This window comes from Rhinoraja longicauda, chromosome 16 (genome assembly GCF_053455715.1).
Source record: "Rhinoraja longicauda isolate Sanriku21f chromosome 16, sRhiLon1.1, whole genome shotgun sequence".
Taxonomy (NCBI): domain Eukaryota; kingdom Metazoa; phylum Chordata; class Chondrichthyes; order Rajiformes; family Arhynchobatidae; genus Rhinoraja; species Rhinoraja longicauda.
The window spans coordinates 28335649-28351136 of NC_135968.1; the positions used below are offsets into that span (position 1 = coordinate 28335649).

The 15488-nt window shown below is 44.3% G+C and overlaps 1 protein-coding gene across 1 annotated transcript in view; it reads right to left on the minus strand.

Annotated features, from left to right (window-relative positions):
* The window catches only part of LOC144600833 (uncharacterized), a 91038-nt gene extending 79744 nt beyond the window's left edge, over window positions 1–11294 (minus strand). The window contains exons 1-3 of the mRNA XM_078412723.1: window positions 11068–11294; window positions 9844–9862; window positions 737–835 (exon numbers count right to left, since the gene is read on the minus strand). Of these exons, the coding sequence (XP_078268849.1) occupies window positions 737–835; window positions 9844–9862; window positions 11068–11169 (220 nt within the window). The 5' untranslated portion in view covers window positions 11170–11294. The remainder of the gene's footprint in view (window positions 1–736; window positions 836–9843; window positions 9863–11067) is intronic.
* Window positions 11295–15488: the final 4194 nt, after the last annotated feature.

Sequence of the window (15488 nt, forward strand, 5' to 3'; positions counted from 1 at the left end):
AAGGGGATGGCTTCCCATTAAACATTAACAGAGAAAACATCCTCTACGTATCTGTGCCAACTGCTTGGCATTGCCCTTCCTGCCAATCAAGATCCTTGGTAAGATCCTGAAGAACATGCAGAGAAGATTTCCAAGGATGTTAACGGACTCAAGGGCCTGAACTATAGGAAGAGATTGGAAAAGCTAGGACTTTATTCCTTGGAGTGCAGGAGGCTGAGGGGTAATCTTATAGAGGGGAATTGATAGGGTGAATGCACATAATTTTTTACCCAGAAATAGGGAATCAATCAGAAGACACAGGTTGAGAGGGGAAAGATTTAATAGGAACCTGAGGGGAAACCTTTTCTCTCAGGGGGTGGTGTATATATGGAATGAGCTTCCAGAGGAGGTAGTTGAGGCAGGTACAATAACAACATCTAAAAGACACTTGGACTGGTACATGGACAGGAAAGTTTAGAGGGATATGGACCATGCGCGGGCAAATGGGACTGGCTTAGTTGGGCATCTTGCTCAGCATGGATTAGTTGGGCCAAAAGACTTGTTTCCGTGCTCGATGACTCTATGACCTGCTGCGTCTCAGGAATCATCTCAAATGAAAGAAAGAGCAGCTGGAAAGTCACCGGCTATCTTCAGTCTATTGTGGGGAATACGCGGAGGCCGTGAACAAACGATGGAAGGAACGCGTAGCATTCCAACCAACCCACCCTCCCGCTCCACCAAGCACCACCTGCCCCACCTGTGGCTGACTCTGCAGATCCCACAAAGGACTCTTCAGACACTTCAGAACCCACAGAAGTTGAGTGGAAGCGAGTCAACCTTGATCGCGAGGGATGGCCTAAGAAGAAGATTTTATCAATGATTCTCAAAAATATGTGTTGAGAGTTATTTACCATCTACTGAAATGGTTGCACAAATTGGAAGATTATTGTTTTTGGACATGCACTTAAGGGATTACAGAAATTGATTCATTTTGCAGGACCTTGTTACTTTAGGCAAATAGTAGCTAGCTCACATGTTTACTTTATTTCACAAAGACATCTTAACTTTAGAAATCTAAACAGAAGATTTTTTTTGTACTCTATTGGGAAAATAATAAATGTCTTTCATTTATGAAGGCATTCACAATTCCGCAGCATCTTGTTGAAGCTCTATACCATATGAAAGACATTTATGAAATGCGGGTTCAATTAACCCTTAACAGCATTGAGGTCCAAGTTCATAACTCCTTGGAAGTGGCAACATAAATAGGTAGAGTGGTAAAGAAGGCATACGATATGCTTGCCTTTATTGGACAGAGCATTGAGTATACGAGTCAGGATGCCATGATGCAGCTTTGTAGGACTTCGGTTAAGCGAATTTTGAGTATTGCATGCAGTTTTGGCTGCCCTGTACAGGAAGGATATCGTGGCTTTGAAAAGGGTTCAGAAGGGATGATGTCCGGATTAGAGAGTGTTAGCTCTAAGGAGCAGTTTGGCAGACTTGATTGTGTTCTCTGGAATGCTGGAAATTGAGGGGAGACTTGGCAGAAGTATATAAAATGTGATTATATCAATAAAATTATGAGAAGCCATGATAGGGTCAGAACCTTATTCCCATGGTGGAAATGTTAAAGACTAGAGAGGATAGCTTTAAGTGAGGGAGGCAAAGTTTAAAGGATATCTGTGGGGCAAGGTTGTTTACACAGCAGGCGGTGAGTGCGTGGAATGCCGCTGGCAGGGGTGGCGGTGGTGGGTGCGTGGAATGCGCTGGCTGGGGTGGCGGTGGTGGGTGCGTGGAATGCGCTGGCTGGGGTGGCGGTGGTGGGTGCGTGGAATGCGCTGGCAGGGGTGGCGGTGGTGGGTGCGTGGAATGCGCTGGCTGGGGTGGCGGTGGTGGGTGCGTGGAATGCGCTGGCTGGGGTGGCGGTGGTGGGTGCGTGGAATGCGCTGGCAGGGGTGGCGGTGGTGGGTGCGTGGAATGCGCTGGCTGGGGTGGCGGTGGTGGGTGCGTGGAATGCGCTGGCTGGGGTGGCGGTGGTGGGTGCGTGGAATGCGCTGGCAGGGGTGGCGGTGGTGGGTGCGTGGAATGCGCTGGCAGGGGTGGCGGTGGTGGGTGCGTGGAATGCGCTGGCTGGGGTGGCGGTGGTGGGTGCGTGGAATGCGCTGGCAGGGGTGGCGGTGGTGGGTGCGTGGAATGCGCTGGCTGGGGTGGCGGTGGTGGGTGCGTGGAATGCGCTGGCTGGGGTGGCGGTGGTGGGTGCGTGGAATGCGCTGGCTGGGGTGGCGGTGGTGGGTGCGTGGAATGCGCTGGCTGGGGTGGCGGTGGTGGGTGCGTGGAATGCGCTGGCTGGGGTGGCGGTGGTGGGTGCGTGGAATGCGCTGGCTGGGGTGGCGGTGGTGGGTGCGTGGAATGCGCTGGCTGGGGTGGCGGTGGTGGGTGCGTGGAATGCGCTGGCTGGGGTGGCGGTGGTGGGTACGTGGAATGCGCTGGCTGGGGTGGCGGTGGTGGGTGCGTGGAATGCGCTGGCTGGGGTGGCGGTGGTGGGTACGTGGAATGCGCTGGCTGGGGTGGCGGTGGTGGGTGCGTGGAATGCGCTGGCTGGGGTGGCGGTGGTGGGTGCGTGGAATGCGCTGGCTGGGGTGGCGGTGGTGGGTGCGTGGAATGCGCTGGCTGGGGTGGCGGTGGTGGGTGCGTGGAATGCGCTGGCTGGGGTGGCGGTGGTGGGTGCGTGGAATGCGCTGGCTGGGGTGGCGGTGGTGGGTGCGTGGAATGCGCTGGCAGGGGTGGCGGTGGTGAGTGCGTGGAATGCGCTGGCTGGGGTGGCGGTGGTGGGTGCGTGGAATGCGCTGGCTGGGGTGGCGGTGGTGGGTGCGTGGAATGCGCTGGCTGGGGTGGCGGTGGTGGGTGCGTGGAATGCGCTGGCTGGGGTGGCGGTGGTGGGTGCGTGGAATGCGCTGGCTGGGGTGGCGGTGGTGGGTGCGTGGAATGCGCTGGCTGGGGTGGCGGTGGTGGGTGCGTGGAATGCGCTGGCTGGGGTGGCGGTGAGGCAGATACTAAAGAAGCCGGCATTTAAGAGGTTTTTAAGTAGGCACATGAGTATGCAGGGAATGATGGGATATAGATCATGAGCAGGTAGATGAGATTAGTTTATCTTGGCATTAAGTTCGGCACAGATGTTGTGGGTCAAAGGGCCTGTTCCTGCAATGTGCTGTTCTATGTTCTATTTAACATTCTGTTTCTTTACTTTCAATTTTTTGCCCTGATAGACTGGAGAAAGTGAGTCATGCTGGGTTTTACAATTCCACAAGTGCCAGAAGTCATCTGATACACTGGGTAAAGGAGCTGTGACACTGTGTGAGGCACAGCTGTGCCTAACCCTGATGTTATTTAGTATTCACATGTACATACTTTCCATGATCGGCTACTGGATTATGTTCAGGAGTTGAAGTAATCTTTTTTGTTTACCCAGTTGTGTCCAGTTAAGTTCAGCACAGACTAGAGGATTGGACAGGTATTCATTACTTTGCTGCAATTCTTTATTTTTAAGATTAGGTGTCGCATTGCGATACAAGGACACATAACATTGTGAGGGAACTGGTGGCACAGCGGTAGAGTTGCTGCCTTACAGTGCCAGAGACTGTACCATCCCGACTATGGGTGCTTTCTATATGGACTTTGTACAGTCTCCCCGTGACTGCATGGGCTTTCTCTGGGTGCTTCGGTTTCCTCCCATACTCCAAAGACGTGCAGATTTGTAGGTTAATTTGGCTTTGGTAAAATTGTAAAATTGTCCCTAGAGTTTAGGATAGTGCTGGTGTACAGAAATCACTGGTTGGCGCAGACTCGGCGGGCTGGAGGGCCTGGTTTCGAGCTATACCTCTCTAAACTAAACTAAACTAAACTAAAGTAAACTAAACTAAACTAAACTAAACTAAACTAAACTAAACTGCTTCAACAGGCTGGATTGTGCATTCAAACCCGCCTTGTACCTTGACTTCACCTCTCACACGATGCCTCGAATCACCCTAACATTTAATAGCTACATGCCCCACAATGTCCTGCTGGCACTGCTGTTCCAGCCCCTCCACAAGGCAGAGTAGGACGAGGGCAGCATTATCGTTACAGCCTGTGGCAACAGTAAGCTTTCCCACTGATATTAAATAAAGAAACTGATAGAAATCATTTCAGTAGATGAAGCAAATAAAAAATAATAAATTCACTTAAAACCCCACATTGGGCACGTAAGTTAAGTAAAAGCATTAATATAGTTAAAGTAACCAAAACAATCCATGCTCCCACTGAACTACCAGATTCAAGAGCCTCTTCGCTGCTGTATCAGACTCCTGAAAGGGCTCTCATATGCTAATGATGAATTCCCGATCTTCCAATCTACCTCATTGCAGTCCTTGCACATTTTTTTGCCTGCATTTTGTCTGTAGCTGTGACACTATATTCTGCACTCTGCCTATTTTATCTTTTACACTATCTTTACCTTAGACTTAAGATATCCAGCGCAGGAACAGGCGTTTAGGGTCACCGAGACCACACCAACCAGCAATCACCCCATACTATCCTACACACCAGGGACAACTTACAATTTTTTAAATCAAAGTCAATTAACCTTTCGAGTGTGTGAGAAAACTGGAGCACCCAGAGCCAAACCCACGCAGTCACAGAGAGAATGTACCAGCTCTATACAGACAGCACCTGTAGTCAGAATCGAACCCAAGACTCTGGCACTGTAATGCAGCAGCTCTACCACTGTGCCACTGCACCGCCTTTGTTGTTCTCATATCTGGTATGATTTGCCTGGATGCCAATCTTCGTCTGTGTGAATGTTCAATGGGGTAAGTTCTCGGATAGATTCAGGTTTATGAGGATACCTCTGATAAATGGCTAGAGACTAAATGAATGCCTCCAGATTCAAAACCAGCAAAGCTAGAAGTATGTTCTTTGTTCATAATATTTTGAATTCAAATGTAAAATAAAAAATCGAAAATGCTTTGAGATTTAAGATTAGTCTCCAGTCTTTAGTAGAAGACATCAAAAAACTTGAATATACATCTGTGCTTTGCCAGTCTCAGTACGTAAAATGGTTATGACATTTAGGTTTGTTATGTCAAACACAGGAGAAATGTAAATATCTGAATCAATCAACAGCTATTTATTTTATGGAACCTAGGCCAGGCTTTGGGAGCTTAGGTCTCTGCAAGAACCTCAGGTGAAAGTGGGCAATCTCAGCCTCTCCCAGAGGTCATAGAGTCATCCCGTCATATAGTCAGGAAACAGGCCCTTCAGCCCAACTCATCCATGCTGACCGACATGCTCCATCCAAGCTAGTCCCATTTGCCTGTATTTGGCCCATGTATGAACCTTACCCATCCATTACCTGTTCCAGTATCCTTTAAATGTTGTTATTGTGCCTGCCTTAACTACTTCCTTTTGCAGCACATTCAAATGCCCACCACCATTGCTGGTTCCTGATTTCATGCGATGTAAAGGACATGGATAGGGTAGGTTTGGAGGGATATGGATCAAATCCTGGCAGGTGTAGCTAGGACATGTTGGCCGGTGTGGGTAAGTTGGGCCGAAGGGCCTGTTTCCACACTGTATCACTCTATGACTCTATGACTCTATGACTCTAAAGAAATTGCTGAGCTCCTGATTACAGATAAGACTACGGGACATGGTCAAATATCAGCTCAAGACTCAAGACTACGGGACATGGTCAAACTACGGGACATGGTCAAATATCAGCTCAAGACTTTCTCTCCAAGACTAGCTAGTCATACTCTAGTCATACCGTCCCAGTACAGTCACACGATTGGAATCTACCTCATGAAGGCAGGAACAAACCCAGTCCAGCTAATTACTGACCCATCAGACTCTCTCAATCAGCAAAGGAATATGGATTATTTATAATGCTGGTGACAGCTACATATTAAAGAATAAAGAAAAAAAGAACAGCACTCTGCTCTGGACGTCATGCCAATAGTGACCCTTGAGTAAGAGTATCTTGTCAGCTAGAAGGAATTGTTTTTGTCATTGGAGTTGTCTTGTAGGCATTGTGTCCTCCTGGCATCACTCCTGCCCCAGTGCAAAGAGGTTTGCCTCCACCTGAATGGCACTTACACCACAATCTCAAAGGGAGCACTGGGGACTATAGACACAAAGTGCTAGAGCAACTCAACGGGTCAGGCAGCATCTCTGGAGGAAAAGGATGGGTGACCTTTCAGGTCAGGACCCTTTAGTTTAATTTTAGTTTAGTTTAGAGATATAGCGCGGAAACAGGCCCATTGGCCCACCGGGGTCCGCACCGACCAGCGATTCCCGAACATTAACATTGTCCTAGACGCTAGGGACAATTTAAACATACACCAAGACAGTTAACCCACAGATATGTACGTCTTTGGAATGTGGGAGGAAACCGAAGATCTCGGAAAAAACCCACGCAATCACGGGGAGAACGTATAAACTCCCTACAGACAGCACTCGTAGTCGTGATCAAACCCGGGTCTCCGACGCTGCAAGCGCTCTAAGGCAACAACTCTACCGCTGCGCCATCATGCCGCCCTTCTTCAGACAAAGTGGAGGGAACTGGAGGTAAGAAAAGGCCAGAACAAAGCAGGGGCCAGCGACAGATGACCAAGGAAAGGTGAAGACCATAAAGGCCCATTATTGGCTGAGAAAGAGCTGATAACGAAGGGATACAAAGATGTGAACTCATGGGATGACTAGGGTGGGGGAGGGGGGGGGGGGGGGGGAAAGGGAATGCAGGGGTTACTTGAAATTAGAGAAGTCAACGTTCATTCCACTGGGTTGTAAGCCGCTCAAGCGTAATATGAATGACCCCAGCACTTTGTGTCTATCTCTGGTACAAACCTGCATCTGCAGTTCCTTTCTACATATTAAGGGACTAACATGCTTTTTCAGAATGCATAGCAGCTGGTTCTCAGTACACAGCTGTTGACTGCTGCTGGTGAACCTGCCGTTTAGGTGGTGCCTTTGAGCTGCAAAAGATAAGCTCAGCTTCCATCTTAGCTATGGATGTGTCGGCCCGAGAGTAGTTGTAGCTCCTGACTCATGATCATGACCAGGTCCAAGAATACGATGCATTGACCAGGTAGTGGGGCAAGTAGTCAGTATGCACACTTGTTTTGGGGCATCCTTGAATTTCCAGTTGGGGCATGAGTGAAGCAAGGTGAAGCAAGGGCGGCACGGTGGCGCAGCGGTAGAGTTGCTGCTTTACAGCGAATGCAGCGCCGGAGACTCAGGTTCGATCCTGACTACGGGTGCTGCACTGTAAAGAGTTTGTACGTTCTCCCCGTGACCTGCGTGGGTTTTCTCCGAGATCTTTGGTTTCCTCCCACACTCCAAAGACGTACAGGTATGTAGGTTAATTGGCTGGGTAAATGTAAAATTGTCCCTAGTGTGTGTAAGATAGTGTTAATAGTGCTAGTGTGCGGGGATCGCTGGGTGGCGCGGACTTGGTGGGCCAAAAAGGCCTGTTTCCGCGCTGTATATAGATGATATGATATGATAAGGTCAGCTGGCACTTACAGTGGACCTCACCTTGTTCTGGTGCTGCTTCAGGTTCTTCAGGAGCAGTGGAAGGGGTTTATCACTTGTTCATGGGAGAGATCTGACAGTCAGTCCATTGTTCCCATCTGAGTGTAATCAAATCCCCCACTGTTTTCGACAACATTCTGTTTCTGCAAACCTTCTAATCGTACGGCTTATGTTATTAGTTATATTCAACATTACCCTATGATTAAATTATTGAATCCATATAAAGGACCTGGGTTTGTTGTTGAAATGAGTCCCACTAATTAAAATGTTATGTCCACAATCTGCACCAAGTTAACTAATGCAATGAATCATTGAACATTTGGCCATTCAATTATATTTGTTCTGGGTTTACATTGCCACAACATTCGCTCATTCTACTTGTGGCGCATACTTTTTTATGGCTTCAGATGAGGACGTTTCTTTAAATAATTGTTTGGAATTTCAGATTTACCCCGGCCAATATGAAGAGAAAACAGCAGAGAAGGCATGTAGATGGTACACGCACCTACTTACTTGCTGGATTCATGCTGAAAGCCTGTTAATAGTCTGACAGACCTAACGCCTTAATCCAGCCTCAATCCAGTTTAATTTACTTTAGTTGAGAGATGCAGCACGGAAATGGGCCTTTTACCCCACAATCACATGCCAAACTTTGACCGCCACATCACATTGATTATTTCACTTTCTCATCCCTCCCTCCCTACACATTGGGGACCAATTTAAAGAGGCTAAGTAGCCTACAAACCAGCATGTGTTTGGAATGTAGGAGGAAACCAGAGCATGTGGAGGGAAACCCACATGGTCACAGGGAGTAGGTGCAAACTCCACACAGAGAGCATCCGAGGTCAGGATCAAACACGGATCTCTGTTGCAGATACTTGGAATGTGCCTTCTCGTCAATACGGACATGAGTAGCCATGCAATGGATATAACACCAGTTCCCTTCTGAGTCCTAACATGAACATTTATCACCATTGTTGAGTTCATATCCTGGAATCCTCCATCAAATAGTATTGCAGAAATACAAAATTTACCTCCGGATTTAGGGACAGTTTCTTCACAGATATTATCAGACAACTGAACCATCCTCTCACCAGCGCGAGTGCGGTCCTGAACTCCCATCCAATTCATTGCAGACCTTTGAACTATCTTTAACGGTATTTATCTTGCACTAAATGTTATACCCTTTATCCTGTATCTGTATATTGTGGACGTCTTGATTGTAATCATGTATAGTCTTTTCGTTGACTGGATAGCAAGCAACAAAATGTTTTCCACTGTACAATGTGACAATAATAAACTAAACTAAAGATGGCAGAATATTAAGCAAATGTGCCAACACCTACTCAGTGCCCAACCAGTAAAGAATCGAAGCAGTCTTGCTAGAGTCACAAACTTTGCAAGAATTTTTGTGAGGTGTTGACTTGTTCTGTACATTAACTGAGAAACATTATGGTTGCCATATCAGCACCATTTGTTACAATATGGTCTTCACAACATCTGGTCTAGCAGAATTGAAGAAGAATTGGTGCATTGTTCACTGATGTTCAAATTATACCATTAGTCATGGACTCTGCCAGGGTTCTTCCTGTTGGCTAATCAGAGCCATATATTGAAAAACATCAGGCATTTTCAAATAAAAACATTTTCCTTCAAACGTAAAGTGAGGACAATTTCCTGGACATGGATGGCAAGTTTGATTTTTAAAGAAAATAAATTGTACTGTCCATAATTTCAGCTGAAATCTTGTTATAATAAAAGTTAGATGATCTTTGGGGTGTGGGGGATGGGATAGGAAGGAGAGAGTAGTGGAGGATTGATATTCATGGGGAAAATACTCGAAGCTGGCATTAGTTCCATTCTATTAAATGCAGAAATTTAGGATCAGGGGTCAAGTATTACTAACTTGCACGATTTACATGAAATGCCCCAAGGAATGTAAGCCTTCGGCAATTGTGTAGGAACTGTTCCACGAATGGTGGCGTCATTCTGCCTGTTGTTAATGAGCCATTAAACACATTGCCATGTGACAGCTGAACCCCTTTTATGAGATTCAAGTCAAGAGCAATTCTATAGTAAAAATTGAAAGAAATTGCAGTGAAAATTCCCATGCATACCACTTCTTCACTGTTCATCTCAACGCAAGCATTATCCATTGCAGGTCATGTTTGGAGAAGGTCGAGATCTACTCAGTCAACTGCCGTTTTCTTTATTAAACGTAATTTTTATCTGCTGAATATTGATATATATATATATATACACACACACAATATAAATAGGTTAAAATGCACTTACCATAATCACAATAGGCTTTCTGTGGAGAAACAAAAATATGATTGTTTTTAAACCATAGGTAAGTTTAATGAGTGCAATTTTAGAATGTGTACTTTAAAGCTTTTGAATAAGACAAGTCTCTGGAACTCCAATGAGGATTATGTCATATTAAATGGTATTTTTCCCATCCTAACTTAAATTTTATTACCAACAGTGCGGACTGGAGAGGTTATATTTCTCTTTTAACCATTTTAATCTCTTTACAGATAATTAACTTGTTAATGCAATAAAATTATGACATCACTCTGTCAACATTTGCATTGTGTCATATTTGTATGTTAGTTGAGTGAAATGTTTGCACAAAATTTGCACTGTCGGCAGTGGCCCTTTAAGACAAAACTATGTTTTCATGAAATGGGAACTTAAACCCCAGTCATTTTTAATACATATTGAATAATTACAACGATCTTTTCTCAGCTGCTGCTTGTAAAGTTGGTATCCGTAACATTTTTATTACTTCAAGTAAAAACAGTAATAAGGGAATAGGTTCGTAGCAGGAAAAATAAAAACAGCATGATGTCATTTACTAAGAATTCCAAGCAAGAAAATGATATCTTATAACTGAGAGGCTTAATGAATCCAGCGTAGAGTTAACTGAGCAGAGACATCATGGAAAAGACTTAGGAAACTGTGTAGTAACCCATCGAGAGAGATCGAGGCACTATAATGAATTGGTGCTTCATCAAACTTTTTGCAGTGAATGGACTAACTAAATTCAACAACATGCTCAACATCAATCACATAAAAACTGGAAAGTTATGTGTATCATTTTAGTCATGGACCTATGCACACGTACAGCAGGTTGCAAAGAGCATTTTGCTTATATTCCTAACTTAAACAAAAATATTGCAGTTATACACTTGAACAGGTGTGTAATAAGTGCTTACTTACAGAAAGCGACAAAGCAGCCAGCCAGATGTAAAAGCACCTGGTCATTAACCAAACTATTCCTTTTGGCATTGTTCTAAGATTTGAAAATGATGTGCTTTACTTTGGACATTTGACTTTCTGCTATTTATATTACAACACATCCACATAAGTCAAGGGTCATATGAACACACTAGAAGTTATTAACCAGTCTTTAAACATAGATAATTTACGAAGCAAAAACTTTGACTTTGGTAAAAACAGGAAAAAAGCTCAAAATTATTATGGATGCATTTGTGAAAGCATTGACTACTTAACAGTTTTGTCAGCTGCACCTCCTTTCAACTGATCTCCCAGTTCAATTGACGGTCTGATTGTAGAGAGGGATATAAATAAAAGCCCCCAATCTATCCACAACATGTTTTTAGTACATGTAATACCATGGGTGAAAGTCAGACACAAATTCCTCCCCAAGTAGGAATAATACTAAATAGACCGTGGGGCACAAGGAACGACAGACGCTGGAATCTTGAGCATAACACAAAGTGCTGGAGGAAAACTCAGTAGGTCAGGCAGCATCTGTGTTATTGAACGGTCCTTCCATAAGATAGGGTACTCTCTGGTTCACCTCTACCCTATTGTGGACTTTGGTCTTTGTCTATGGAACTGTGGTGCCAAAATACTGAGAGCTACATTGTGCACACTTCCTCTTTGCTCTACATATTGTACTTAAGTTTGACTTGATTGTATTTATGTATAGTATTTTCTGACCCAAATGGATAGCATGCTTTTCCCGGTATCTCTGTGCATGTGATGATAATAAACTTAAACCTAAATATGCATCCCCTTCTTTTTCCTACCGCCACACATTTTCTCCTACCATCTTTTACCACCCCAGTCATTCTACTCCTTTCTCCTCATCCTGACGCTCAAATCCCTGTCTTCCCTCCTCTTTTCCCTCCCCCTCTCCCTTCCTACCCAAATCCCTCCTTAGCTTTACATTTCACTCTTCCTCATCTTTCCCTTTGTCCCCTTTTCACCTCTAACCTTAGTCACTTACTCCAGCCAATGGACAATCAAGATCTTTCTGTACTTTGCTCCGTTTATCTTTCCCTCGATCCTGACTAGTCTCCCAGTTCCTGCCGCTGAAAAACATCCCCACAGCATGATGCTGCCACCACCATGCTTCACCGTAGTTATGGTATTGACCAGGTGATGAGCGGTGCCTGGTTTCCTCCAGACGTGATGCTTGTCATTCAGGCCAAAGAATTAAATCTTGGCTTCATCTGACCAGAGAATCTTGTTTCGCATGGTCTGAGAGTCCTTTAGGTGCCTTTTGGCAAACTCCAAGAGGGATGTCATGTGCCTTTTACTGAGGAGTGGCTTCCGTCTGGCCACTCTACCATAAAGGCCTGATTGGTGGAGTGCTGCAGATATAGTTGTCCTTCTGGAAGGTTCTCCCATCTTCACAGAGGAACTCTGGAGCTCTGTCAGAGTGACCATCGGGTTCTTGGTCACCTCCCTGACCAAGGCCCTTCTTCCCCGATTGCTCAGTTTGGCCGGGCGGCCAGCTCTATGAAGAGTCCTGGTGGTTCCAAAGTTCTTCCATTGATTTGTAGAAACATCTCAAGGATAATCAATGGAAACAGGATGAACCTAAGCTCAATTTTGAGTGTCATAGCAAAGGGTCCAAATACTTATTGTGATACTAAATGTGATATTTCAGTTATTTCTTTTTAATTACATTGCAAAAATTTCTAAACCTGTTTTCGGTTCTTCATTCTGGGGTATTGTGTGTAGATTGATGATAAAACATTTTTTTTAATCCATTTAAAAATAAGGCTGCAACGTAACAAAATGTGGAAAAAGTGAAGGGGTCTGAATACTTTCTGAATGCACTGTGCTTCTCAACTAAACAGCAGCGGCGGCTGCAAAAGCATTCCAATGTTATACCGCATGGTTTCTACGGTTCTTAAAGGCAGCCCTAAACATACATACATATAAACACTACATTATTTTACCTTTAGAAAGGAAATAAAGCATATAGATGACTAATTATTTACACAAATAGAGTTTTGCAAGAGGTTAAATATTTACATATTTATACTAGTTATAAACTAAACCAATTATAAATTCAATTAATCAACTGGTCTTCTTGAACTCTGACATTTCATTAGCAAATTTGCAGATGACACAAAGCTGGGTGGCAGTGTGAACAGTGAGGAAGATGCGATGAGGTTGCAGGGTGACTTGGACAGGTTGTGTGAGTGGGCGGATGCATGGCAGGTGCAGTTTAATGTGGGTAAGTGTGAGGTTATGCACTTTTGTGGTAAGAATAGGAAGGCAGAGTATTATCTGAATGGTGTCAAGTTAGGAAAAGGGGACCTACAAAGAGATCTGGGTGTCCTAGTGCATCAGTCTCTGAAAGGAAGCATGCAGGTACAGCTGGCAGTGAAGAAAGCCAATGGAATGTTGGCCTTCATATTAAGATGAGTTGAGTATAGGAGCAAATAGGTTCTTCTGCAGTTGTACAGGGCCCTAGTGGGACCGTACCTGGAGTACTGTGTGCAGTTTTGGTCTCCAAATTTGAGGAAGGATATTCTTGCTATTGAGGGCATGCAGTGTAGGTTTACTAGGTTAATTCCCGGAATGGCAGGACTGTCGTATGTTGAAAGACTGGAGTGACTAGGCTTGTATACGCTGGAATTTAGAAGGATGAGAAGGGATCTTAGTGAAACATAAAAGATTATTAAGGGATTGGACACGTTAGAGGCAGGAAACATGTTCCCAATGTTGGGGGAGTCCAGAACCAGGGGCCACAGTTTAAGAATAAGGTGTAGGCCATTTAGAATGGAGATGAGGGAAAACTTTTTCACTCAGAGAGTTGTGGAATTCTCTGCCTCAGAAGGCAGTGGAGGCCAATTCTCTGGATGCTTTCAAGAGAGAGCTAGATAGAGCTCTTAAAGATAGCGGAGTCAGGGGGTATGGGGAGAAGGCAGGAAAGGGGTACTGATTGTGAATGATCAACCATGATCACATTGAATGGTGCTGTTGGCTCAAAGGGCCAAATGGCCTACTCCTGCACCTATTGTCTGTTGTCTATTGTCTATTTCCTTAAATGCAATAGTCATCCACAATGTGTCCACCTTTCTGCTGGATCAAATCCTCTAGCCATCTGCTCAACTGTGGGTTTCCTGGGTCTTCTGATCACTGATGGCTACAACACTTAGCGTAACTCAAAACTTTATGTTATCAAGTGTGATCTTCTTGGATGTTACGTGCAACCTTGGCTCACCGACCAGAAGAATGCAACATCTCCACGCTCACACCCATCTCTGATTCGCTCCCCCTTAACAAGATCTTTCATAATGAAAACTAATGATACATTTGGATGTTGGTTGAACAAGGCAACAAAGTCCATCTCTGACTTTATTTTACATCTCTCAAAATCAACCGAACATTCAAACCTCTTCAATTGTGAACTCAAATAGCAACCTAGAAATTGATAACTCCGCTATCTTTAAGAGCTCTATCTAGCTCTCTCTTGAGAGAGGCTGAGAATTCCATTTATAAAGTAACCATTTAATCAGTGATCATCTCCTCTTCCCCCATCCTTCAAATCTTCAAAATGTTTCTTTCCAGCAACAACGATGCCTGATACACTTTCGATCACCTGCATCTCTTCCATATCCTTTCCAAATTTAGACAGAAGCCATTGTAGAATTAGTCTGAACCCATTCCAGTAGATTCAGGCAATCTTTTAAAGTCATTCACAAATATTTCCTCTTTGATATCTGATGCTGCTCAAGTAATTTAGCAAAAGCTTAGGAATATATCATAGCTTTAACAACCAAAAAAACCCCCAACATTTCCAACTTAAGCCAACTATTTTGCTTGAAGGACTGTTTTGAAAGAGAAATACTAATACATTTTTCATTGCACTGTACATTTCTATTGCATCTTTCATTGAGAAAATTCAATAACGTACTACCCAAGTAATTATAAATAATCCAACATAAGTTTGTTACATATGTTAACTTGTGTAAATAAGGCTGGATGCAAGAAACAAAGGGTTATAAAGTTACATCAATATAACTTTAGTACTTTAGTGCATTCAAGAGAGAGCTAGATAGAGCTCTTAAGGATAGCGGAGTCAGGGGGTATGGGGAGAAGACAGGAACGGGGTACTGATTGAAAATGATCAGCCATGATCACATTGAATGGCGGTGCTGGCTCGAAGGGCCGTATAGCCTCCTCCTGCACCTATTGTCTATTGTCTATTGTCTATTGTACTGGGGCTCATGTTTTTGACCTCCCCGTGGTGAGCCCTGTCAACTGACTTCAGTCAGGCGAATGACAACAAACAGAGACAGCAGAAGCAGAAGCAGCTTCATAACTTCTGCTGCCTCAAATGCAAAAAGAAGAACTTTAGTACTGCTCACACAATTCTTCTCACACCATCCCACTTCTTTCCAAATGCATTCCTCACACAGTTGTGGTATCTCAACTGCCATTCAAAAGTTAGCTAACGTCGCACACACCAGACATCAAATTTATTGTTTTATCGATCATAATTGCATATACTATTTACTCTACGAGCTTCATTGGAACAAGGAATTTCAATGCACCCTGGTGTATATGATAATAAACTTGTCTATACCTGAATTTGAACTGCTCTTATTCTGTATGGATCAGTGCCATCTAAGCCACAATGTATACATCGTTACTTAGAATAATGT